The sequence below is a fragment of the Ricinus communis genome, chromosome 9, assembly GCF_019578655.1.
Source record: "Ricinus communis isolate WT05 ecotype wild-type chromosome 9, ASM1957865v1, whole genome shotgun sequence".
Classification (NCBI taxonomy): Eukaryota; Viridiplantae; Streptophyta; class Magnoliopsida; order Malpighiales; family Euphorbiaceae; genus Ricinus; species Ricinus communis.
In genome coordinates this window covers 3,543,451-3,571,087 of record NC_063264.1, presented here as the reverse complement: position 1 = coordinate 3,571,087, position 27,637 = coordinate 3,543,451, and the positions used below count along the sequence as shown (strand labels likewise).

The window sequence follows — 27,637 nt, the reverse complement described above, 5'->3', positions numbered from 1 at the left end:
GCAAGTAATTATCCCTAAACTAGTTCCAGAAACTTGGAGCCAAATCACTAATAGAAATACATACTGAACCAAAGAACTGTCTGTTCAAATACTCAACACAAGTCTAGTTTATGTTACATTCAACAATACAAAAGAATTTCAAGGTAACCAAGTGTCACCAATAATCCAGACAAGAACAAGTGCCATCTTTGAAATGATGAAATCTATTTCTATCTCTTACTATTATCTCTCTGTTATACACCATTGAAATAACCTTAGTACTTGCATGGCAATCATCGCATACGCGAAGATTCTTTATTATTCTAATAGTAGCATTTGAATTAGCTACCATAAGAGCAAACGCAATCGCAAGCCTTTCACTATGGCATGACAAGGCATCTTCTTTCTCTTCCTCTTCTATGTCAAATAACACTTCTTTTGTTCTTGGCTTATGACCGTATTCTTGTAACTTTCTATTAATCTCTTCAAGCTTCAAACGGATATCTTTTGAAAGTGGGTGCGTTTTATCTCCCATAATAAACCCATGCATAGCACCATCAATCTCAACTAGACTAGTTCCAGGCGTTTTGATGATCCCATGATCTTTCATCAGTTTCCTTACTTTTTTCACATCTCCCCACTTATTAACACTTGCATACATATTTGAGAGAAGCACATAGTTCCCACTAGTTTCTGGTTCTAGATCCATGAGTTGCTTAAGTGCAAATTCTCCTACCTCTAAATTTCCATGAACTCTAGCTCCTGCTAATAAAGACCTCCATAATATAGCATTTGGCTTCATAGGCATGTTCTTGACTTTTTCTTCTGCTTCCTTAAATCGCCCGGATCTACTTAAAAGATCAACTACACAACCATAATGCTCAAGTGTAGGCTCAACACCATAAACCTCTTTTATAGACTCAAAGATCTTGCACCCATCCTCTACTAAACCAACATGCGAGCAAGCACACATTGTGACAACAAATGTTACATTATCAGGAACAAGAGACTCAAGTTTCATTTTTTCATAAAGACCAAGTGCTCTGTGTCCACAACCATGAATTGCAAACCCTCCAATCATTGAATTATAACAGAATGTGTCTCTCTGGGACAATATATCAAACACTTGATATGCTATATCTAGACACCCACATTTTGAATACATATCGATTAAAGCAGTGCCTACATAGCGATTTAACCTAAGGTTGTTGTTCTTTAGTATATACAAATGTGCCCATGCACCTTGACTAAGAGCACCTAAATTAGCACAAGCACTGACTAAAGCTACAATTGAAACTTCATTAGGCTTAACTGCAGAATATTGCATCTTACTGAACAAATATAAGGTCTCTAAAGATAAACTAGTAACATCATCATCATCATCACTTTTATTGTTAGCATTACGTACATAAGCAGTTAAAATAGAGTTCCACATGGCCAAATCAGGTCTACTGATTTGATCAAATAAATATCTAGCCACACCCAACTTGCCAGAATTGGCATAGTAATTAAGCAAAGAGGCCTGAACAAAGTGATCATATGTGGGTGCAAGAAATTTTAACACATGGGTATGTAATGCTGAGCCATGTTGAACCCAAGGGTGCAACCCACAAGCCTTGAGGAGAGATGGGAAAGTGTAACTATTGGGTCTAACCCTCTTTTGAAACAAAACACGGTTATATAAACAGAAGGCAATGCGGGCATGGTGTTTGTGATTGGCAAGAGAGGAAATGACAATGTTGAAGAGGAAAATTGTTGGGTTTGGTAATTGGTTAAAAATAGAAAGGGTATAGGTTACGTCCAGAGTGGAGGAAGATAAGAGGAGTCTAGCAAGAGGGTATGTGTGGAGAGTGAGACCGGTGGCTGTCATTTGAGCATGGACTTGTTTAAGTTCGTTAAGGGTTTTGCATTTGGGTAAGAGCTGTAGGGTTGGGTGTGTGAAATTTGGACTGGGAGATTTCATGGACTACAGTAAGTAAGGACCTTTATGTGTGATCTGATGATTCCTGTAATTCAATTCTTTTTGCTGAGCAAGCAGAAGGTGGGAAGCGGAGACAATATGGAGGAAAAGAGACTGAAAGCTTAAACAGGCAAAGCTTTGTAGTTCAGTGGAGCTTATTTTTGGCAGGCTACTTCCTTTTCTTTCTTCAGGATTGAAGGTGGGCTAGTAAGAGCCCATCTTTTGGATCTTGATAAAATCTGTCGGAAAAAGCAAAAGAAAAAATCGAAGTGGATAAGATAAAAATATTTAATCGCCATTTATCCAAAATGAGATTAAAATTAACTTTGTATTGTATTATAGATGTAATGTGTAATATTGAGCGGTTATTTCCGGACATTTTTAATCTCTATCATTTCACTTGCCAACATATTAGAATGTTGCATTATCAACTGCTTCTATTTTTATTTTTTCTTTACTTTTAACTCTTTTCTTCTTATAATAAACCACCAAAATATTGTATTTAATTACATGAGTGCAAGTAATTTTTATTTTTTCAATAATTATTATATGAATGATGCATCAATAAAATCTTTTATGCCTATTATAATTATTATTGGACGTTGAAAAAGGAAATTTAGTGTTTTTTTTATCTTTATTAAATTTTTTACTAAATTTATTTTTAAAGCATCATGTTAGATTTTAAAACTTAACAATAGCTTCAAAATCTTTTATTTAAGAAATATTTATACCAACTACAATTTCAAATGATGTATTAATCCAATTGCATGATCTATTAACTAACTTTCACATACTATAAGGTTTTGGTTGACCATAAAATTTATCCAAGGTAGACTACAGTCAACTTTAACTAGTCTAAGTTAGACAAAAGAAAAAAGAAGAAGTTAGCTTGACGTACATGTAGAAATAAATTGAAGACTAAAACATTAAGAGGGTATTTAATTCAGAAATATAGCCGATAGTTGTTTCTCATTAAACAACTATTTTAAAGTGTTTGGTAAGAACTTAAAATATGTAAACTGATAGCTGATTTGGTTCCAATCAGCTGTTTATATTAGCTGTATTTTAATTTTTTTTATCAGTTGATAGCTAATTTAATTTTTTATTTATTTAAATATTATTATCTTTATTAAAACTTTTATTTATTTTATGTTAATCTCATATAATTAAATTTTTATATTTTATAATAAATAATTATTATTTTAAAATTATTTTTAATAGCTAAATAATTATAATATTTATACTTATAGTATTTGAAGTTAAAAAATATTATTAGTAGAATTTAAATTTAAATTTTTAAAATAACTTTATAAATATTTTAAATAATAAATATAATTAAACCAAATTATTAGTTATTTTTATTAATTTTTGTTATTAAATATAATATAATAAAATAAAATATATTTAATAATAAATTATATTATCGATAGTCATTTGACAACAACTATTAATAAAATTTTATCAAATGGTTTAATTATCAGCCATCAGCTATCAACTGCATTAATTAATCGAACCAAATAGGTCCTAATTTAAGTGGGACAAATTATTGACCAAATTAGTTTTGCCGACTAAATACTTTACTTCATTTCATTTTCCTTTTGAATGAAAATAAGAAGAAAAGAAAGAAATAGCAAAAGATACAAAGTTTGAAACGATTATGGCTAACTCCTAGCAAGTTAGAGAGCAACATCAACGGAATACCATTGGAGGAAAAAAAGACACCTCGGTTCTCAATTCGTTAGAAAATGCTTGCCCGGCCAACCAATCTATATACTGTTTGACTTCCCGAAAATTTGAAACGAAACAGAGAAAAAATATAATAAATGAGACAAACGAAGCGTTAAGTAATCGCTTGCCACCCACAACCCTTTCATAGAACAAACTCAGCTATCCAGTACCAGAATCTATTAGCAATTGTCGTATTTTCATGATCAAGCATTGCAAACCTGATTTTTCCATCAAACTCTCGCAAATAAAACAATAAAAAGGTTTCCGCCGTCTCTTAGGTCCAAAGCTATATATATCAAACAATCACAATACCTTTTTCTCGATTTAGGCAATACCAGGATTGGAGGCCAAGATGACCGCTTTGTAGAGGCAAGAAATTGATTGATAAAGAAGCACCTTTTGTTTCTTGGACTGAAGAGGTTTAAAAATGATGAAGAGAAGCTTGACAAGTTTATGGAGACCCATGTCTTGAGACTGTTAAAATTGGATATGATTGCTGTTCACACTGAGCTTGAGTGCCAAGAAGAGATCTCTTTGGCTATCGAGGTTATTTCTTTTGATTAAGTATTTGGGTTTGTATTAGTTTTATGTATACATATGAAAGTGGGATAACATCATTTTAAGTATCCACATATTACGCTATGACCAAGAGGTATAAGTGAAAGCTTCTGGATTGCTGTTTAATTGTATCACCTTCTTTAATAATTATTGCATTGATTTTTTCTCTCTCTCTCTGGACTACCGTATAAATTTTCAGATGTTTGAAGTGATTCAGAAACAAGAATGGTAAAACCCTGAAGTCTATTTCTACAAGGATTTGGCCATTGCATTAACAAGGAACGGAAAAATGGATCAACCAATGAAGTTGTAGGAAGCAATTAGAAGTGAGAATTTGTTCCCAGATTCTCAAATGTATACAGACTTCATCAGGGGATTCTTGAGGGATGGGTCTCCTGGTGATGGATTGAATATATATGAGGACATGAAGAAATCACCTGATCTGCCATTTAGGACTTTTTTTAAAGGGGCCTCTCCTGGACCCCTTCTGAGGAACAGAGTGAAGCAAGATTTTGAAGAGCTTTTTCCTGAAAAACATGTCTATGACACCCCCGGAAGAGATATTTGGAGTATGCTAAAGTTTGCATGACTTGACGTGGACAAGTATATGTCCACATTTTATGTGGCATTTCATCGCACATTCAATTTATGTTGTTTCATCGTCAAACTTTCATTTGAATTCAAATATTATTGTGATTATTGAGTGTCATGCCGCCTGTCCGTTTCATCTTTAACTTCCTTGTTCTTATGACCAAGGAGTAAATTTTCATAGTTTTCCATGCAAGTACTTGTCAGTGTAACATCCTTGATAAATTACACTTGATTCAAGTAAGCATTAAAAATGGCCCATGGTGTGAATTCTCGGTGAGTAGAGAGTGGACAGACCGGACATTGGATGGCTGTGTTGCTTTTACGTGTGATACAAATTCTCGGTTCCCTCTTTCTTCACTAATTGACATTGATTTTATATTTTTATTTTCAGGGCTACAACTGATTCTTCATTGTGTGTAGGTATGGTGTTTATGATTTGGCAAGGGAGAAAATAACGATGTTGAAGATGATAAAATTGTTGGGTTTGGTAATTGGTGAAAAATAGAAAGAGTATATAGGTTATGTCCAAAGTGGGGAAAGATGGGAGGACTCTAGGAAAAGGGTATGTGTGGAGAGTAAAACGAGTTGATATCACTTGAGCATGGACTTGTTTAAGTTTTTTGTTTAGGGTTTTGCACTTCTGTAAGAGTTGTAAATTTGGGTTTGTGAACATTGGTGTGGAGATTACATGCATGGACTGTAATGTGATAATTACTGTAATTTTGTTCTTCTACTGAGCAAGCAGAAGGTGGGTATTGGAGGGAAACAGACTGAGGGAGCATAAAGAAGCACACTTGTAGGTGAGATGGGCTTGGCTTCGGCAAGGTAGTTCCCTTTTTCAATTACTAGGCTCATCTTAGAACATTATTTTGAGGTGTTCTAGTAAGAGCCCATCTTTAAATTGGAAAAAAAAAGAAGAAGAAGAAGAAGAAGAAGAAGAAAATCTTAGTCTAATAATTTAAGTAATGAGTCTCTAAATAGTATTATAAGGCCACTTAAAGAGTGGAAACTAATGTTCAATTCTGACCAACCTAAAACAACAAAGAATTGAGTACCCAATATGCCAAATGGTACGTCTTGTATTGTCCTCTTTCTTCTATAGGATTTTCCACTTTTGTTGTTCACTTCTCAAAGATGAGGAGCAATAGTACTATAGTCATACATCTCCTTTTAAATTTTACTAAGATGGCCAATAATTCAACCCATGGAAAAACCAATTCCTAATTATTTCCATATGGACCCTGGAACAAAGGAGGGAAAAGAAAGAACAAAGTAGAGAAGGAGATAAGGATAATAATTTTGAACCTTTAACTCAATACTTAAACAGACATGACATATAATATGCACAAGTATATGCATTAATAAAATGATTCTTTTAAAAAGAAGGGAGGCCACACATATACATCTAATACCAGTCAAATAAAGCATAAAAGGGATAATTAATATGTGATATTTGGCACATCAATTATACTCACTTTTGGTCTTATGATTCAAGCCACCTTTTGTCACCTTCAATCATTTCTCAAGGAAATAATTAAAGACGAAAAGTAAATAATTGAAAGAGATAATTTTTTATTTTTAAAATTTTAATAAAATATAAAATAATTCAAAATAAATAAATAAGACAAGACACTGGATTATTATTGTTAATTTAATAAAATATAAAAAGAGACTAAACATTAATTGGAGGTAGATTATATTTTAAAATTATTATGGACTTTCTTTTGACTTACTTAATTTCAATGTAAGAAGGTTTATAATAAAAATTCTGACAATCATTTTTATTGATTTTATAACTATAAATCGAAATTGTGTGATTACATAAGAAATAGGGTATGAAAATGATGTGAAGAAATAATATGTTACTGTGGTAATTTTATTTTGTTCTTTTGTGTGTAAAGAAGGAAAACCGGCGTTATTCACCGAGATTATGTTCTTTGAATATCCGATAAATCGCTTTCAAACGGAATCAAAAAGACATGAAACCAGAGCTGTTTTTTGAAGATTCATCCCAAAAAAAAAAAGAAAAAAAAAACAAAAGCTGTTTTGTGAAGACGAAATATCGGTCAAAAATCCACCAATTCTCTGTAGCCCATGTCACTGTACGGACCGGAGATAGTGGATTATACGGGCCCCCACCATGCGAACATTCACTAGCCCATGGACTTCAGGATTCTTGTGGGGCCCCAATGAAGCAGCTACAAGACAAAAGTCTTATTATTATTATTATTTATTTAATTAGTTGCCTTTACAGTTTTTGTATTTATAGGCATCAGAGTGACACACTCCTGCAGAGCAACGGAAATTTCATTTTCAGTTGTTTTTTAAAATTGATATTTCTCTTTTGAGTTCTAAAATCAAATTGAAACACAGACACCACCTCTGAATAATAAATTGAATCATATATATTTTTATATAATATTAGAATTTAAACTAATTGAATCGATTGGAAAATATAAGAGGCGATAAGAAAGAAATAACACATTTACTAATAATAAAAAATTTAAGTTTAAATATCCCCGTACTATTTATTAAAAATAAAAAATATTTATTTTCTATTATATAATCTATGCCTTATTTATAGCTTATTTAATTATGATGAATGAGAAAGATAAAAACAGAATTCATGGTTAAGGACATTTTATAATTTCCTTACATATATATATGTGTTACGAAAAAGGAAAGGGGAGGGTGATGATTAAAGGGGAAAATAAAGTAGTTTGGTGTTTTTAGAGATCTGACAATGCTGCTTTTGATTGAATGATAAAAGGCATTTTGGTGGCTTTTGATGCAGACGTATGTGTGTATTTTTGCTCAAAGTTACTGAGCAGCTTGTGCCAAAAAGTGTAAAAAAATTTGCTATCAACAATTATAATGACAAAACGACAAACACACTTGAAGTTTTCTTCTGCTCAATCGTATTCCGTGTAAAGGTTATACAAAACCCTCATTCCATGTTACATGGCAACTTACTCATTTTGGGTATTATGTTTTATATGTTTGTGCGTGTGTGAGTGTTCTTTTAGGTAGAAGAAAAAGGTTTAGTTTCATGGTAAAAGAAGAGGAAACAAACCAGTGAATTCTTCGTTAAATCGATTCGTCCATAGCACTATTGTAATTTGTTTGTTTTTTTTTTTGGTGAAATTAAAATAAGTTTAGAGGTGCAAGCAAATCTCTTCTTCTTTTAATACAATAAAATGTCGTTTATTTTATTTTTTCTTTTGAGATGATGATATTTCATTTTATTAAGTTTACGGTTAAATAAATGTAAAATTTATATTGAAAACGGCCCGTTTCATTATTTACTCTTTTTTTATATTTATTTCTAGCCTTTCCTTTCCTTTGGCTTTATCCAAACTAGATAATGCAATCTTCCATCTCTCCTATGCTTATCTAATATTTTAAATTATGACACCAAGAAAGACTCCTCCCCTTTCTTCTACCAATACAATTGCAAAGAAAAAAGAAGGAAAGAGTACTGGAAAAGTGAAAGGATTAAAAGAAGGCAACTTTTGGTAATAATTTTAGCCAAGATGGGCCCTCGCCTTAGCCTTACATTGGGACTGTTTTCTGCTAATTATTAGTTGCCTTTAGAAGCAATCTTCCTTTCTACATCAGCTACTGGGACCTCTCTCTATGGCCCAAAGTTGCTGTTTACGATCACTAAGATTGGGCCTTGGAGTTATTATATAATGCATATGTCCCTCTTCCTTAAATCATATACTCTCATCTCCTAAATTACACGTGGCAAACGATTAGGGTTAGTGATTGAGAACAATCAAAAGGGACAACTTCTGGCGTTGGACATTGCACTTTTCCATTCAACGAGGGAAAAAGGTTTTGTTGACAAGGAAGCAGATTTTGATGTGTTTTAAGAACAGCTGACACTGCCTAAGGCCAAAGTGCTTCTTTACTAGCAGCTTTTGCTGCTGCCAATTACAATTTTTTTTCATATGTAAATTATGTAAACACTTTCCACAATAACCTTTTAATTAGAGGGGCGACTAAAAACGGACCGAAATTAAAATAAAGCCCAACAGATTAGTTTTAATTCTCAATTATAATAAATTGCATAAAGCAGTGGGTTCTTTAGTTGCTAAATATGGCAGATGCCTGTCTATGGCAGAAGCAGCTTTCACTACGGCTACAATGGCTTTGTGGGCATATGCTTTTATCTCAGCAAAGCACCATACGTAACTTTGTTTGTAATTGTAGTGGTGGGTTTTGAGTTACAAGTGACAGTCAAGATGTCCACTTTATAAGACAAAACAGGAAAAACTAGTGCACCCATTTTGGAATAATATTGCTTTCTAAACGGGTCGATAGATGGAGTTTTAAATATAAATGATCTGTCCATTTATACCTTTGTGAAGGCTTATCTTTATGCAAAGCAAGATGGATGGATGGATGCCTATAAATAAGTACACAACACAAAGTGTGCAAAAGTGAGTGATTAACTAGCTTGATTATAAAAAGGTCACCTTGACCACAGTGCCTAGTTAGTGGTGGCTATACAGTAGTTAATAGTTACAGTGATAGGTGTTTAAAATAAAGCAGAATAATTAAGAAGCTATGTGCTAGGGCTTGCGGGGAGGTTTCACCAGATGGCAGATGCTTATTCCACTTTGTTTTGGCCCTATTGCCTCGTGTAAAAACAAATGATGATGACCCATTTAGGGTTTATTTAGTACTTCTGTTCTGACTTTAAGAAATAGACCAGTCGATGAAACAAGTAAATTTTGTTTGCAGAATATTATTATATGTAGTACAATACAACTGTTTCAACTTACTAACTTGTCCATCATAACAGGGAAGGAAATGATTTTCTTGGAACAGTTTTAATGGTTGAAAATTAATTAGGGAACCATATTTTTAATGAAATATGTTAAATATACAATTGAAAGAATGTGTTTGCAAAAAGACATATTTTTAATTCATCCTGAACTAATGAATGCTTCAGAATCTTAATAATTTGAAAATGTTTTGGTAGATAGTTCATGGAGATATGGGTTCCACAATTATGGGAATTTGATTATGGTATCAAACTCTTGTTTTTTTTTTTTTTAGCAAGAGCAGTTAACTTGTCCATAACATGCATATGGTCCAATGCAAGGAAAACTACAAACAGCCAACCTCTGCGACATCTTTCCCGTTATGTCAATATATGGGTTTCTCCTCTATGCCAGAAAATGATGACTACAATAATGAAATTCCATTAAAGAAACAAAGAATTTAGATGTTTGTTGTAAAATTAAAACTCAAGATTAATAATATTAATCTATGCGACATGAAAAATTATCATAAGTACATGATTTACTGAGTACTTTGAAGATCAAACTAATAAAATGAGAACATTTTTTTACTTTTAATTGTTTTTAAATTGAGAGATATTTTATTAATAATGGTTTGGTTTTTTTGAATTATGTAGATATTTGTGGGTATTAGCATTTTCCTTAATGTTGTGTGCACACTGAGTGGAAGCATTCAAGGGCTCTTATTACTAAATAAACAAACAAATAAACAAAGACAAACGTCAAATTTTAGCCATACTATGACTTCTTGTCTGCATACACACTTTTCTTTACTCGAACAGAAGCCCTAAAGAATATAATAGAATTAAAGAAGCTGAAAGAAAGCGTGCAGTAGCAGAACCCAAGAAGATAAATACATTTAACATTATAAATGGTAGATGAAAAATAAATAAATAGTGAAGAAAAGCCTTAGCAGGATCGAGAAACCATGAATGCTTGGCATATGTTGCTTGTTTGTTGTAATTAGGCTGCTGCATTGTTTCATGATGGGGAGAATTCTATACATTCTTATTCTATTCCTTTCACCATACCCAACAATTGCTATACCACCACTGCTCATTATTTTAGAATACCCATATGCATGTGTAGCAGACAATATTATTTCAACCAAAAAGAAAAAAGTCTATTCTTTGATCCATTGAAAGAAGAAAAGAGTGAGCCCGTCTCTCAGTCTAACCCATGTATTTATAATATTTGCTGTCCATCAAATAATCACACCAATTACCAATTCTCATGCAGTGTTATCACTTTCATTTTTGTTTCTTTTGGAGATTGTCATTCAATGCTATCATTGCCCACCGCTAATTAAGCATGGCTATGGGCAATTTATCAAAGGATTCATCGCACTTTTCTCCGGTCAAGTACATCTTTTTAATCAATTTTCTATCATGACCCATTTGCTTATTCTAAGGCAAAAAAACGAAAAAGAACAAAATTGATAATTTAGGCGCATATTTTAAGGGGAAACAAAAAGGAAAAAAATTGAATAAAAGAAGGATTCTGAAGATCAACAACTATGTTTCCACTCAATTACTGTACATGGGCCTCACGTGACATGATGGAAATATAGTCCTATTAATCATTGGTCGTGCTCCGAACGCACTTCAATGATGCGTTTGGGCCGTCCAATCCCTGGAAACTAAAACTAATTAGTCATTTATGCCTTTAAATCTGTATTAATTAGTCAGGTGATATTTCAATTTTTAATTTTATATGATTAATATCTGCATTTAATGTTTTAGTATTTAAATGTTTTTAATATTTATTTAATCTAACACATAATTTAATAATATTTAAACACTTATCTACATTATGTAAACGAAAAATATCAAAGGTATTAAATAAAAATATATAATAAAAATATTAGATTATTAAGAATATATATTCAAATATTTATTAAATTATATCAAAAATTAAAATATTAAATTAATTAAATGATAAGAAATATAAATATGCCAAAATTATTTTAAACTTAGCCTAATGTAATGTGTAGTACTTTAACTTTATATATTTTACTAATACTTTTAAAATTTCATTTTAATAAAAGATATGAGAAATAAAGTAATAAAAAAATAAAATTAAAAGATATTTTAATGATAATATAAAATTCATTTAAATTTTTTATCTATTTTGTTAAAATCTAGTTTAATTGAAAAATTAACTTTCACTTTATTAAAAATACATAAATTTTAAATTTATAAATAAAATTAATAAATTTTAATTAAGTACAATGTATAAATTTGAATTCTTTTAGAATTAATTTAGCTGTAATTCTAATTTGTTTGACTCACAACTAGATTTTATATTTTAATTTATTATCCAAATTTTCATAATTGATGTTTAATTTGAGTGCATGAATGGAATGTTGAGATGGGTGTTGAACTTTTCATAAAATCTAATGTTAAAAGATGGAATAGCATGAGTGAAGTGTGCATAAATCAGAGCCAACACAATTAACCATACACAGGAATATATATATATATATATATATATATGTGAAATGTGTAAGGGGGAAGGAGAAGGGCCCCACCGCACGCACTATCTCTATTCCATCTCAATGGGGAATACATTTACTTGGGAGAACCCACCTCACTGCCATATATCCATCTCCACTATCAAAAATATGCCTCTAATTTGTCCACAAATGCTAAAACACAGTGACTATACCTTAATACCCAATTTCATTATTTTATTAGAGGACAAAACAAATCCCAACCTCAAAAACAACAAAATAAAAGAACAAATAAACACTGTCCATGTATCTTAGTATTACTTGTCCCTAATCTACACATCTACTCGCTCTATTTTACAAAATGGGGAAACTTCCAAAAGCCCTCAGCATGTCAAAACACAACAGCCCATACACTTTCCAAAGTCACGTACCCTTTTGATTTTTAATCCCAAAGAGAAAAAAAATAAATAAAAAAGAATAAGAATGGGTAATTTATGTGTAATAAATTATTATAAAATTTTTAATTAAATTAGAAAACACAGTTAATATTTTCATGTGCAATGTTTTTTTTCTTCCATTTTTCAAAGTTACTATTTCAGTGCATTGATGGTGGTGTAGAGTTATGTATGTTGTGTCATCGTAAACCATCCAAAGAAAAGGTACATTCTTATTTATGATGTTGTGGTGTATGGTGATGGACCATGCTATTTCTCATAACATTACAACATCTTGTTATGATTCTACTCTATTTCTGGCCCTTCAAACTGTAGACTTTCTAGGTAGAATACTAGACTAAGTGGTCCTATCTTTCTTATCAAGCTATTTGCCTCATCCATAGGATTTTTGCTCGTGGGTTTGTGGATTTTGAGATCAGTGATGATGATGATGCTCGTATGCCTACTTTGTTTCCCATGAATGATTTTGTTTTGTTTGTCTCATTTCTTTGGCCTAAATTACCTTTTATTTTTACATGGTTGAGTTGAAATTCTAATTGTAGTACTAGTGCATTTTGATAATCTTATTTTGAATTTTCGTTTTTCATAAAATATTAATACTAAATTGTTAATTTTAAAATTAATTTCACCCACGAATTGTATAATAAATTAAATTTATTAAAAAAATTTCTCAGAGCAATTTGAATTAGTCATTTTTACATTCCTAATAATTTTTGTTAACATTTATAATTAGCGGTTTTTTAACTCCACTTTTTTTTATAGTTATTTTTCTTTTTGAGGCAAAATCTTTATTTGTGATTATGAGAAGTGAAAATAAATAAAAGCTCAAAATCTTTGAAATAGTTAAAAAGTGGTTTGATATGAGTGCAGATTGCTTTAGTAAGAACGACAACACACACTCGAAGCTCTAGGGTCAAGAAAGTAATGATCCCAAGCAAGACCAGACCGGACCAGCCAAAAAAGAAAAATATGACATTGAAAAAGAGAGGGCTTTTTGATCAAACACAGTTTGATTTCCCACAGGGAATATGTCCAAAGTGGGGTCCCCAAATTTCCATCCAAAGTCTTGGATGTCATGATACACAATGCTCCTCCTCCTCACCCACTTTTGTCCTTAATTAGTTGTTATTTATTTCCCCCAAAAATCATCAAACCCTATCCCCAAGTACTTCCCTACCCACTTCAATTCTTAACCACCCTATCACTTTTCTCTTTTAACAGGAAATACAATTTTGCATCTAATTTTCAATTTAAGCACAAAACAATTAAAACTACAGGGAAAAAGAAAAAGAAAAAATAAAATAAAACAAGATAAGGACATGAAAGAAACCGTTGGAAATGGACGGATACGATCGCCATTCTGTCCATATTTTTCCTAACGCCATTTATTGATCCATCCCATTAGGGAGATAATTTGCTCTCGCTGTCCATTGATTTTGAGACAGTTTTTATGGTCGTTTCTAATTTTTTGTTTTGTACAATAAAACTCTCCAAATCTTAAAATCCTTCGAAATGTTTTCCAATAAAGAGTGTTTATCTAAATGTTGACGTCGTGTCTTAATGTATAATCTTGAACTTTGTTGTTAGGGTTTATACATTTTTGTAAGAAATTAAAATTGAAAATAAATATAAGATTAGAGAGATCATTAAAAGGTCTCGCCATTGTTGATAGTGTTGTTTTGTGCTGTAAAGCTATTAGAAGCTCGATGACTGATGTTGGTGCTGCTATGAATTTAATTGGACAAGAAATCAAAATCCATGTTTTGATCTTTTATTTCTTTTTTTGCTTGTACGAAGGTTGTGATGGTTATTTTGCTTGTTTCAAATTTATATTTTTTTGCTGAAATTCATGAACTTTAAAATTTTTAATCTTTTAAATATTTGAGTTGTGATAATGAAAAATTAAAGAAAAACATAAAATAAAATAGATTCAAAATAGAGAAAAACAATTAAATGATTAAGAGTTGAGAAAAATTTTCTTTTTTCTTGTTCAAAAATGGTGTGAGGCTTAGAATTGGCATGTTCATATTTCTCACAAGTGATGCAATCTTTTTCTATGTTAGTATTATTGTTTTTCTTTACGCGCATATATTTAGAATTAATTTGGAGCGTATTGAATAGGATTTTTAAGCGTAAAAAATGCTACAGCTGTTTATTTGAAATTCGAACTCGAAACTTCAGTTAAGTTAGAAGACACTATTATCATTTCATATATGTATATATATATATATATATTTATATGTCTTTTTGGTGTCCTTTTTCTATTTTAAGAAATTAATTAATCAACTTAAAAACAACCATGGCTTTTCACCTCAAAAATGATTTGAAGGACTTATAGGAGCCCTATTGGAGTTTGGAGGGTTTAATTTTACAAATTAAAAGTTAGGAATGATGATGGAAATTTTCCTAAAACCTGGGGACCACGAGTTGAAGTTACCCGGCGATGGGTTGATTTTGGTTTCTCTAGCTCAATATAACTATGAATCATCATCTTTTATGGTTTCTCTAGCTCTGCACTCGGTGGAGACACTCTTTTAAGTGTTAGACTTAAAATAGGCAATTTAGCAAGAGAGTATGCCTTTTGGTGGAGTCTCCCTTTAATCCTCCGTGTCACTGGTGTTGGTTATTTGGTGCACAATGACTACTGTGATATTCTGAACCAGTCCCTTAATCTGTAATGCTATTTAGCTTGAGAATGAAAAGTTTACAGTTAAAAAGAAAATTAAGTGATATATAATTAAGAACCCAATACATAAATTAAAAAGCTCGGCCAATGGAGTGAACAAATGTAATTACATGGTTTGATAGAACCATAAAATTAGAGATTATGGCTGAAGGGTTGGTTCGAAATATAAATTGGAATAGAACTAGTCCGATTAAATTTGAAATTGACCATAATCAATGGTTTTGATTCATAAATTGATAAAACAGTACATGAAAAATTGGTAAAAATTTAAATTTTTTATTAAATACAAATCAGTTTTAAATCTGAGTGGATAATTTAGACCCTTCAATTCTTAATAAATAAAATATTTATAATATTTTATTACTTCTCTTTATTGATTATTATTTATTCTTATATCATTGGCAATTAATATTTTTAATTAATATATTTATAATACTTATAATTTTGACATTCTAATCTTAGATAATTAGCTATTATAAAAAAAAAATTCAATTAAAATTTTCTATAAAATTATAATGAATTAAAAAATTATAAATGATAAAATACTCTCTTAAAAATTTTAATATAATTATATATGAAAGATTGAAATTAAAAATTTTAATTAAATTAGAACATCTGCATACTTTTCGTCAATACTTTCAGACGAAGCGGTTGAATTTTTAATCATGCAGGAAATCGTCCATAACCAGATGGGTTGAAGGCAGTTTCAGACCGGTTAAGACCACTGGGTTTATCATCACACCATTAATACAAAAAGCCGAATGGGGACCCACCCATAAACAAAAGAAGATTAAAAGAGAAAAGGTGCAAAAGGACCCATTGAATGGACCGTTAAAGACTTGAACTCGGCCGAAGGTGGTGCTGCTCTGCTCCTAGTGGAATACATAAAAAGGATACATCAGAGGAGAGAGCATTACATGGGGACTATAACTAGAGACAACAAATAATAATAATAATTATAACTATAACAACAATAATAATACTAAAAAAGAAAAATAATAATTTGCATATATAAGACATGGAGAAGTCTGCAGCAGAGACATTCTTCTTCTTCTGATAAGTTGAATTGGCCTACAAATAAAATACAGTGAAGGCCAAAGCAAACAGGGAAACACCATCTTATTATAAAACTAACGTAGAGCGTACATACATACTTAAAGTTACATAATAATAATAATAAGTAATACTCTGTATGGCCGTTTGGTATGAACCCGAGGCTGTTCGATCAGTCATCAAGAACTGGAAATAAAGAGAGGCCTATATGTATTACTATATCCATTTGTTCTTATTTTTAAAAGCAGAGAGAGGCCTCAATAAACCTTTTACACGTGATAAAGAAAACACCAAAAGCACACTTGCATGCGTGTATAAAGATTCATTGTCATCATCATCATCATCTCTCTGTTAATAGGTTCCCTTTTCTTTTCTCTCTCTTCTCTCTTTGTTAAAGAAAACTGATTTCTTTTAAAATAAGGATTTTAAATAAATAAATAAATAACCCAAAACTTTATCTCCACTTTTGCTTCTCTTTTAATCCAATCACGTTCTTTGCCACCACCCATCTCTATAAAACCTCTCTGTCCGTTTCTCTCTCTTTTCCAATCTCATGGTTTTTATCAGTAACTCAGTAGTTTTGGACTTTGGTTATTTATTGTTAAGAAGTTCCGAGTCATTTCTATACTCTTCAGATAGTGATTTCACTTCCCTTTTCAAGGTTTATTCCTTCTCTTTCTATATACCTTCTTCTTGTTCTTGTTTGCCTTTTGTTTTCTTCTATGTGTAGTTTTCTAGTTTCAAAACTCTCTTAAAAACTGAAATCTTTTATTTTCTTTCTTTAATGCGCTTCTTGTGTTTTTATCTGCTTGGGTGTATTCATTTTCTCCGTTATTATATACATATACATACACACATATATATAAATATATATATATATATATATATATATATAAACTTCAGTTTTTCGGTAGGGACAGTTTTTAAGAATATTGTTTTGGCACCTGGTTATTTCTATTTCTTTTGTTTTCCCTACTAGCATTTTCTTTTTCCTGGTTTTCAACTCTTCTTTCTTTATTTTTTTTCTTTGTTTTTTATCTATGGTCTATGGTCAGTGATTTTTGCTTATAGAACCATCTAAACGAACAAGATATTGCGGTTTTGCGTTTTAATGGTGAGTTTTGTCTGCATTTATCATTTCTTGAGTTACAAACAGCTGATTTTCTTGTCTGGAATTTCGTGTTTCCTTCTTTGCGTAGTTCGTGAGATTATTTGAGCATAGATTCTGGTGAAAAAAAAGTTATTCAATTCCAAAGCTTCTCAAAAAAATTATAATATACAAAATAATAGCACTGTTTATACATTATTTGCATTTGTGTTTCTCCTTCTCCGCTCACACTCGATGATTCTGCAATATCATCAGTATATCAGATAGCAACTGCCACTCTTGTTTTTGAGTTCTGGCCTTCTTCTCAATCTGTTATTTTAGTTTATTATCTGTTGAAACAGAGGTAAATAGTTCACTTACACAAAATTTTCAAAGGAATAGTAATGCTTGTAATGTGCAACAAAAGTCTAGGCACTTATCCATACCCTTTTGCTTTGCGTAAGCAACTCTGCTGCACTATCATCATCATTATCCTGTTTCTTTGCAGTTTATTTTTATATTTTAAGTTTTTGGTCACTTGGCTGACATGCATATTCTGTTATCTGATGTTATACACTCCTTTTTATTCTTTTCCAGTGGAGAAAGAAATGGTCTGAAACCCCAAATTAGAGGCAAATGTGGAAAGACTAGAAGAGAAAGAACGAAGCTTTACTGTTCTGAACACAGTCTTTTGTGTGTAAAGTTTTTGTAAGCAAAGAGCAAACAGAGGTGGATAGGAAAGCAAAGGAAAGGAAAGAAGAAATCAGCAATGCCTATAAGGCAAATGAAAGAGAGTTCAGAGCAGCACCTAGTGTTAAAAACCCACTTGCAAAACACTATGAACCAACCTCAGAAACACCATAAAATTGCCCAAAATGGCAAGGGACCACCACAATCTCAAGAAACTCACAACAGCAAACCCCAAAACCAGACCTCACCTCCAACAAAAAATAGAGGAAGAAGAAGAGGAAGAGGTGGTAGAAAATCTGATCAAGGAGATGTCTTTACGAGACCCAGTTCAAGGCCTTGTACTGTGGTGCATAAGCCAGTGAATCAAGCTGGTGGTCTCTTGGCAAATGCTCCCAATGGAAATAGTGGAAATATTTGTGAAATGGAGATGGGTTTGGGATTCCCTACTTCTAGCAAGTCCTTAACTTATGCTCGTAGGCCTGGTTATGGTCAACTTGGGACAAAATGCATTGTTAAGGCGAACCACTTCTTTGCAGAGCTGCTGGACAAGGACTTAAACCAGTATGATGTAAGTTTCCTTCTTTGATGGGGTTTAGTCGTTTTCTTTTTCTTTCTTTTTATTTTCCCCATCAAACGTTGCTGTAAATGTACAGAAGGCAAAACCTTGTTCTTTGTTTTTTTTGTTCTTAGGATTTTTGGTATTGCCAATAGGGGCCCTTAATCTGACATTGAACATGTAATGCTTTTTATTGCTCTCTTTCTATCTCTCTCTTTGAACATCAAAAACAGCTGTTAATATTCTTGCTGATGCAGAATCTTGAAGTTGTTTTTTTAATTCTTTTTTTTTTTCGTTGAAGAAAATTCATGTCCTTGCAAATTTATGGCCCTTAATCTGACAAGGACACGTTAATGCTGTTCTTATTTTTTTTGTTGCACATTGCAGATGGTATTGAATAGGTTTCTTTTTTTACCCTTTTACTTTTTCTTCTAATGGCATTAATGAGACTTGAATCAGGTCATTAATTTTGTTCTTTTTGCTTGTTTGCCTCTTTTCTTGTCTGCTACTTCTGATTCTTGCAGGTTACGATAACTCCTGAAGTGGCATCAAGAACTACTAACAGAGCTATCATGGCAGAGCTTGTGAGGCTCTACAAAGAATCTGACTTAGGAATGAGACTGCCTGCTTATGATGGCAGAAAGAGTCTTTATACATCTGGTGAGCTTCCCTTTGCTTGGAAGGAGTTCATCATTAAGCTTGTTGATGAAGATGATGGAGTCAATGGCCCCAAGTAAGTACTTTGCTTTCCCATTTTGAATCTTTTCCTTTTGTGCCACCTGGGTTTTGTTTTACTGTATTGAGTCATTGACTAAGTTTTAAGCTTTTCTCTTTACAAGAATGATTGGTTTAATTGACTAGCTTAATTAAACTATGTTCGTAGTGTGTGTAATGCATGCTAAGCTTTAGTTTATATTTATATACATAGTAAGTAATTCTAGCGGATTTACATACAATTTTTCAGGAGAGAAAGGGAGTACAAAGTGGTAATCAAGTTTGTTGCGAGGGCCAACATGCATCATCTGGGTCAATTTTTAGCTGGTAAACGTGCTGATGCTCCACAGGAAGCTTTGCAAATTCTTGACATTGTACTGAGGGAGCTCTCAACAAGGAGGTATGATTCCTCAGAAAGCCTATGATCCTGTTAAACTTCTTGATTCTCAATATGCAAAAATAACTTATGATTTCTGTTTCTATATTCTATGAAGGTACTGCCCAGTTGGTAGATCCTTCTTTTCACCAGATATTAGAGCACCACAGCGACTTGGTGATGGCTTGGAGTCATGGTGTGGGTTTTACCAGAGTATAAGACCTACACAGATGGGCCTGTCACTGAATATTGGTAAATGGGTTACCTGTAATATCTAATAACAATTTTTAGCAGTACCCTAAAAGAATCTCCCTCACTTTCTACCACTCTTTTGTTTTCTTGTGATATAGATATGGCTTCAGCTGCATTCATTGAGCCTCTCCCTGTAATTGAGCTTGTTGCCCAGCTTCTAGGCAAGGATGTGCTATCAAGGCCATTATCTGATGCTGATAGAATTAAGGTACTTAAATTATAGTCTTTGAGTATGCTAACATCAATCTTGGTATCTAATATAAATTAGGATTTTACTGGCAAAACTTAACAGATCAAAAAGGCTCTCAGAGGAGTTAAAGTTGAAGTAACTCACAGAGGAAATGTACGAAGAAAGTATCGTGTCTCAGGATTGACATCTCAACCTACGAGAGAACTTGTGTAAGTTTTAGATCTCTCTTTATATTTGCCTTTTGCATTATCTGATCACTGGAGTCTGTAGATTGATTTCTTTTTTCTTTCCAGAAAATACGATAAGTTGATAGATAATTATAGGTTATTCAGTGTGCAAGTGAGGCAGATTTTTTCTGTTTGATTTTCTATTTTATAAGAAATTCTCTAATATTGGTAAATTCTTGTAGCATTCTGATTTCAAAGTTTTTCTTGTTTTAGATTTCCTGTTGATGATAACTCAACTATGAAGTCAGTAGTAGAATATTTCCAAGAAATGTATGGCTTTACCATTCAACATACACATCTACCTTGCCTTCAAGTAGGAAACCAGAAGAAAGCCAACTATCTACCAATGGAGGTATGTTAAGGTCAATGAGATACGTTTTGTTTCCATTTGTTAATATAGTTTCAGCTCCCTTTCTTTACAAAAGCTAATGTAATCTGAGATGGCTTACCAGGCTTGCAAAATTGTAGAGGGGCAAAGATATACAAAAAGGCTGAATGAGAGGCAAATTACTGCCCTGTTGAAAGTTACATGCCAACGACCTAGGGACCGGGAAAATGACATTTTACAGGTACTTAATGTTGTTATTGCAATTAGTGGAAATACTGGAATATTGTGTTGCTAAAATTGTTGCCTAGCGATACAAGCAATGACATTTATCGTATATGTCATGTGTTTTGTTGAATTTATGACATCATTTCCCCTGTAAACAAGCAGACAGTTCAGCATAATGCTTATGATCAAGACCCTTATGCAAAGGAATTTGGAATTAAAATCAGCGAAAAGCTAGCTTCTGTTGAGGCTCGAATTCTCCCTGCCCCTTGGGTATGAAATCACTTTTATTAATAATGTCTGTGTAAATTAGGGCTAGATTATCAATTTTATTCATTTTAAATCATCTCATTACACTTGTACTGCAGCTGAAATATCATGATACTGGAAAGGAAAAGGATTGCTTGCCTCAGGTTGGCCAATGGAATATGATGAACAAGGTATTGTACTTGGACATTCCAATCTTTCTACGATGCTAGGAGACTCCAGATGCTGGGATTCATTGCACTTTCATTTTTGTTTACCAGATTTTTCAAAATTCCGATATTGATTTCTTGGTCTCTTGCTTCTCATTTGTACAGAAAATGATCAATGGGATGACTGTAAGTAGGTGGGCTTGTATTAACTTTTCAAGGAGTGTGCAAGAGAGTGTTGCTCGTGGGTTTTGCAGTGAACTTGCTCAGATGTGCCAAGTGTCTGGCATGGTATTCATTTAACCATCTTCTAATTTCCACACTTTACATTATCAAACTCTTCTTTATTTCCTCCTCGTCCACTTTTGGATTAGATTGTTGATTTATTGTTGTTCCATAGGAATTCAATCCAGAGCCTGTTATCCCAATTTACAGTGCCAGGCCTGAGCAAGTTGAGAAAGCTTTGAAGCATGTTTATCATGCTTCCATGAACAAAACCAAAGGAAAAGAGCTGGAGCTTTTATTAGCTATTCTACCTGACAACAATGGCACCCTATATGGTTTGACATGTTTTCGATATTATACTGTTAATATGTGTGTATTCTGGCAACTCTACATAATGCATAGTTTGGTTTTTTTGGGGGTTTATTTTCAGTTTGTGCTTGATTTACTTGATTAATGGAAAGTAAACCCTTAATATGTAATTTAGAGCTGCTGTTTTTATTTTGATATGATTCTTCATTTACAGGTGATCTCAAAAGGATCTGTGAAACGGATCTTGGTTTAATATCACAATGCTGTCTTACAAAACATGTCTTCAAGATCAGCAAGCAGTATCTGGCTAATGTGTCCCTTAAGATTAACGTTAAGGTTAGATTAATTCTTTTGATATGCAAGATTCTTTGCAAATGTTTTAACCAAGTCCTGAATCATGAGTGCTATTCTTATAAATGGATTTATACTTCTACAATGCACTTATATATTAACTAGGATGATCATGGTAATGCATGCATCTATTTGTTTTTCTCCTTGATATATGCTATAGTTGTGGTCATTGTGAACTTTTGTTCAATTCTTAAAAGTATCCTTGAATTAATTTTATATTTGTATCATCCATTGTCCCAGATTATTGACATTGAAGTTATCCTATATCTTTGATGCAGATGGGTGGCAGAAATACTGTCCTTTTGGACGCCATAAGCTGTAGAATACCATTAGTTAGTGACATACCAACCATTATATTCGGAGCAGACGTGACTCACCCAGAGAATGGGGAGGATTCAAGCCCCTCAATTGCAGCTGTATGATCTCGTACCAATTTGACATTTCATTACAACTGTTTTACCCTCCAAGTTTGAAGATAGGGTTACTTATAAATATAGATATTGCTCCTATTCTAGGTAGTAGCTTCACAGGACTGGCCTGAAGTGACAAAATATGCTGGATTAGTTTGTGCTCAGGCTCACAGGCAAGAACTCATACAGGACTTGTACAAAACATGGCAAGATCCTGTTCGTGGTACTGTTAGTGGTGGCATGATCAGGTAGAGAGGAAATTCAGTTCCTGTGGACACTGTTCTGATCGGGTTTTTGTTTTTCGTTGCAATGTTCTATTTAAGTTTCATTATTTGACTAATAAAGCAGTTCTGTTTTTGTAGAGATCTTCTGGTCTCGTTTCGGAAGGCAACAGGCCAGAAACCGCTAAGGATTATATTTTACAGGTTAATATTCCAGGCAAAATTTTCTAATAAAATGCACACTAACATTGATAAAGAACTTGTACTTTCTATGACTGCTCTATTCAGTCAATGTAACCAGAAATGAATGCTCACATGCATACACATGGAATTGCACATGCAAATCGGAATGTTGTATCCTATATGTGCATATGACATGTATATACATCTTAACACATTTAATATTGGCAGCGATGCTTATGCAATTTTATTTTGAGCAGGGACGGTGTTAGTGAAGGGCAATTTTATCAAGTTCTGCTTTATGAATTAGATGCAATAAGAAAGGTGAAAATGACATTTTATGTTTCCTGTTCCCTTAAATATTTCGGAATAAGGTTTAAAGGATACTGGTTCTAATATATAAACTTTTTCTTGCAGGCCTGTGCTTCTCTAGAACCAAACTATCAACCTCCTGTGACTTTCATTGTTGTACAAAAACGCCACCATACTCGATTGTTTGCTAACAACCATAGGGATAGGAGTAGCACAGACAAGAGTGGGAACATATTACCTGGTAAAGTTAAATGTTTCTTGTTGTATATGTGCACAAAGGTGTACTGTCCTGTTTCTATATTTTGCATTTCTTTTCGTTATCCAATTATTTTTCTGATGGCATTCTTTTATTTCTCAGGCACTGTGGTTGATTCTAAAATCTGTCATCCGACAGAATTCGATTTTTACCTCTGTAGCCATGCTGGTATTCAGGTAGAAAATCTCGCACTCTGCTATATGTGCATTGTACTAAACAATTTAATACTCGTAATTACTGTTTAATTTATGACACAATTAAGTGCTAAGCCAATCTACATTTTTTATAATGTCTCGCACTGGTCAGTAGACACTGTCAAAGCCAGAAAGGCAGAAGAACAGGTTGCCAATTGCCCATATTAGACTCATTCCCTGTGTTGGAAATGCCCTTTTAACTTTTAGGCCCTTGCATGTACTAGTTCTACAATAAGATTATACGCGATTCGCGAGGCATGTGGTCTTTTGCAATTGAAATTAACTAGTTGTTTTTTAATATAACAGGGGACTAGTAGGCCTGCTCACTACCATGTTCTGTGGGATGAGAACAACTTCACTGCAGATGGAATCCAGTCTTTGACAAACAATCTGTGTTACACATATGCAAGGTGTACTCGCTCCGTTTCCGTTGGTAGGGTTTATTGTGCATTAGTATCTAATACCAGTTCATTTGCTACTGGTATTGGCCTTTTGACGAATTTCCCCAAAGAACAAGGAAAAAAGTTAGTTATGGACTAGCCATTTTAGTTTAATACCAAACTTAACTAATGTTTCCTACAGACTTGTCTCCCTAATAATGTTCATAGTAGGTGCACTTCGAAATGAAACTTATAGCAAGTGCAGTGCAAAACAGCAGTGCTAAACTAAAAGGAATCTGGATCCTCTATTTCATTTTTTGTTGGAATTCCAGTCAATTTGCTTACTTCTCGGAATTAGATTGACTGATTGATGGTTTCCATGCAGTACCTCCGGCATACTATGCGCATTTAGCTGCTTTTCGTGCCCGGTTTTACATGGAGCCAGAAATGCAGGATAACGGCTCAACAGGTACCAGGGGAACACGAGCAGCTGGAGAAACTGGAGTCCGGCCATTGCCAGCCTTGAAGGAAAATGTGAAGAGAGTAATGTTCTATTGTTAAAAAGACGACCATGGGAGCACAGCAGGAAATCCAACACAACAGTAGAGATATTTCCCTTGTATATGTGACATAACACATGCATACATGATTGCAAGATCTCTTCCATTGTCGGTTGCTGCTGATTAGAAGTGTTAGACATGGTTGCTGGAAAGCAAATGGAAAATGCGAAGTAACAACCCAAAACGTAGGAGATAGTTGTAGTCCTGTCAAGTAACCATTCATCTTGGATATGTCAATGAAGGCCTTGTAAAGAAATGTTTATTTATGATCAGTCTTATATATGTAGGAAAATTTTGCCTCATCGGAAGTAGTGAATTTTCATGTCTAAAATGTTGCACTTGGATAATGTATAGTAATAATAATCTTTGATTTTTAACTAATATGATAACCCGGCTACCATTTTGTTATCCAAGGAAAATAAGAATAATGCAAGTCAATATGGCTACTAGCATGAGTATTTTACAAATGGGAAGTCATTCATGTCGCGGAGCTCATGTCCTGTCGGGTTGCTAGGTCTAACCTAATGCATAAAATTGAATAGCAAAAGAGATTACCTATTCTGACAGATCCCTATTGTCTCTCAATCTTCTTACTTGTTAGGGTTACTAGGAATTATGTGACTTAACTATTAATTAAAATTCTCAATTTTATACTTTATTCAATTATTTTAACATCCCTAACCGCATTTCAATACTTTTCATACACTCATTCAACAACGGCTGGCTAGCTGCAATTTCAATTCTATGACGTTTTACAAAATTAATATACAAAATCAAATTATCTTCTTTTAAACTGTATGAATACTGGCACATCTATGCCCCAACATAGCAAAAAAGGAATGATTATTTTAAAATTTAAAAATAAATATTTATATTTTTAATTTACTCCCAAAATCATTTTCAATGAAATTTTTTCATAAAAAATAAAATGATATAACAAGTTTTTTTCTGAATAAAACTAGAGGATTCTTTTATAGATGTATCTGAGCATTCCAATTAGATTATCATTCTCGTAGCACCAAACATCACGAAGCATTTTCTAAAAAATTTATTAATAAAAAAATACATAAAAAATATAATTAAGAGAAATTAAAATTCTCTCTACCTTGGCCATTAAAACTGACTAAAGGAATACAAAAATCAAGAACATGAAATGACCATAAAGGACCAGGCAAAGAAATAGCCTCTTTAGCTAATCTATCTGCAACTTTATTACTTTCTCAAAAAATATGAGTAACAATTAATTGTGTATCTAATCAACAAGAGAAAGACAACGGGACCAATCAACAAGAAGCGACCAAGGAACATGACTGCTTCTGTTCCGAATTAGATGAACAACGTATAGAGAATCAGTTTCTAATCAGATATTTAACCAACCAAGATGAAACACTCTATCGACAACATAAATAGCAGCTTTAATTTTTGTAATGCAAGTATAAGAAGTGCCAAGAGGAAGACCAAAACAACCCTTAACCAAGTCTCTATAATTCCACCCACTCCTGCAACACCCGGAGAGCCAAAAGCTGAGCCATCAATATTAACTTTCAACCAATTAGATGGAGGACACACCTAAATAACAATGAGTTTTTTGCTTAATTATAATTTTATTTTTCTTAGTAAGTCCAATTATGTCGTTTTTTTCACTATAAAATTTTAAAAATTATCATTCGAAAATATTTTTAAAAATAAATTAAAAATATGAGAATCTATTTTAATTTTTTTCAAAAGACTGAGAAAAGTTATTAAAAGATATAAAATTGAGAATTTAATTAATAATTAAGCTATTTTTAGTTGAAAATTGGCTATATTTTCAACATTGATATTCCTTTGATGATCTTTGGACGAGTAATTTATATTGCGATGCAAAATGCTATAAATCAGAGAATCGTGACATATTGGAGTAAGTTAAATCTAAAGTGACGATATTCTAAAGTAGAAGTGGCAATTGAAACTGAATATTATTTTCTAATATGTGATTTAGTTACTTGAGTGGATGAAAATTTGCATAACCTAAAGACTAAAGGTGGAATGCTAAAAGAGAGTGTGACGTGTCTTGAAATCCTTCCTTCTTCTAATTAAAGTTTCTTCAATCTGCAAGTAATTTCTGGTTCTTCTCACATAATGATATGCAAGAGAAAATAATTTTCTCATTATTGACATACATATTATACTTTTCAATCTTTATTTAATTATTGAACGATCAGATATTCTTCCGTTTGAAGTTATAGTATTAATTTATAAATTCAAAACTTCTTTATCAGTCTTGAACGACGATCTATTAAGGAAAAAAATGGTTAGAATAAGAGTCGAATACCCTTCTAAACAAAAGCGGCAATGTAATTCAACAAGAGGGATGGGTAAAGATTTAGAATTGTGGCTTCTCCACTACTAGCTAGATAACAAGGATTCATAATCCACAGTTATTTTGTAGTCTCACCAAAAATTTATTAAAACTCTTTCTATTATGATATATATATTTATATATATAAATTCTGAAATATAAGCTTACTTAAAAGCTCTATGTAACTATAATAATAACAATAATAGATTATATGCATATATTAACAATTTAATAAATGATATTTTAATAGAATTTTCAATGTTTTAGAGTTGTTATATTTTAGGAAATAATAGTAAATGGTAGCTAACAAATTGTTGTATTTTCTCTGTTATTTTATGAAACAATAATAAAAGATAGAACTTTAAATATGTTATAATTGTTATTAGTAAGAAAATAAAATTATTTTTAATGTGAATGATGTTAGTTTTATAACTTGCTATAAAATAGATATGACATTAATTGAGCTTGAAAATTAGTTTATTCAACACTAAACAAGTTAATGTTGTGAACGTATATATGGATATTATACAATTCATTCATGACAGCTTATTTATTTGGAAGAACGTCCTG

The 27,637-nt window shown here is 32.4% G+C and overlaps 2 protein-coding genes and 1 pseudogene across 4 annotated transcripts; 2 read left to right on the top strand and 1 right to left on the bottom strand.

The window, feature by feature from the left end:
• Window positions 1-61: 61 nt before the first annotated feature.
• On the bottom strand, window positions 62-2,106 carry LOC107261113 (pentatricopeptide repeat-containing protein At5g43790). The gene has a single exon (XM_015717976.3). It carries the CDS (start codon window positions 1,940-1,942, stop codon window positions 155-157), a length of 1,788 nt encoding a protein of 595 aa, XP_015573462.2. The 5' UTR covers window positions 1,943-2,106; the 3' UTR covers window positions 62-154.
• Window positions 1,941-5,018, top strand: LOC8280215 (annotated as a pseudogene).
• An 11,762-nt stretch (window positions 5,019-16,780) lies between these two features.
• On the top strand, window positions 16,781-25,109 carry LOC8280216 (protein argonaute 10). Of its 3 annotated transcripts, none has more exons than XM_015718028.3 (22): window positions 16,781-16,934; window positions 17,958-18,618; window positions 19,131-19,339; window positions 19,571-19,720; window positions 19,815-19,948; window positions 20,047-20,156; window positions 20,241-20,347; window positions 20,579-20,717; window positions 20,818-20,934; window positions 21,081-21,188; window positions 21,284-21,355; window positions 21,497-21,619; window positions 21,729-21,888; window positions 22,077-22,198; window positions 22,492-22,629; window positions 22,729-22,871; window positions 22,986-23,048; window positions 23,285-23,348; window positions 23,442-23,577; window positions 23,695-23,768; window positions 24,093-24,219; window positions 24,552-25,109. In XM_015718028.3, exons 2-22 carry the CDS (start codon window positions 18,130-18,132, stop codon window positions 24,725-24,727), a joined length of 2,961 nt encoding a protein of 986 aa, XP_015573514.1. In that variant the 5' UTR covers window positions 16,781-16,934; window positions 17,958-18,129; the 3' UTR covers window positions 24,728-25,109. The 3 variants fall into 3 exon arrangements, with proteins under 3 accessions (XP_015573514.1, XP_002517060.1, XP_015573515.1); XM_002517014.4 differs by lacking the exon at window positions 16,781-16,934 and adding an exon at window positions 17,211-17,387; XM_015718029.3 differs by lacking the exon at window positions 16,781-16,934 and adding an exon at window positions 17,450-17,819.
• The last annotated feature ends 2,528 nt before the right edge of the window (window positions 25,110-27,637 follow it).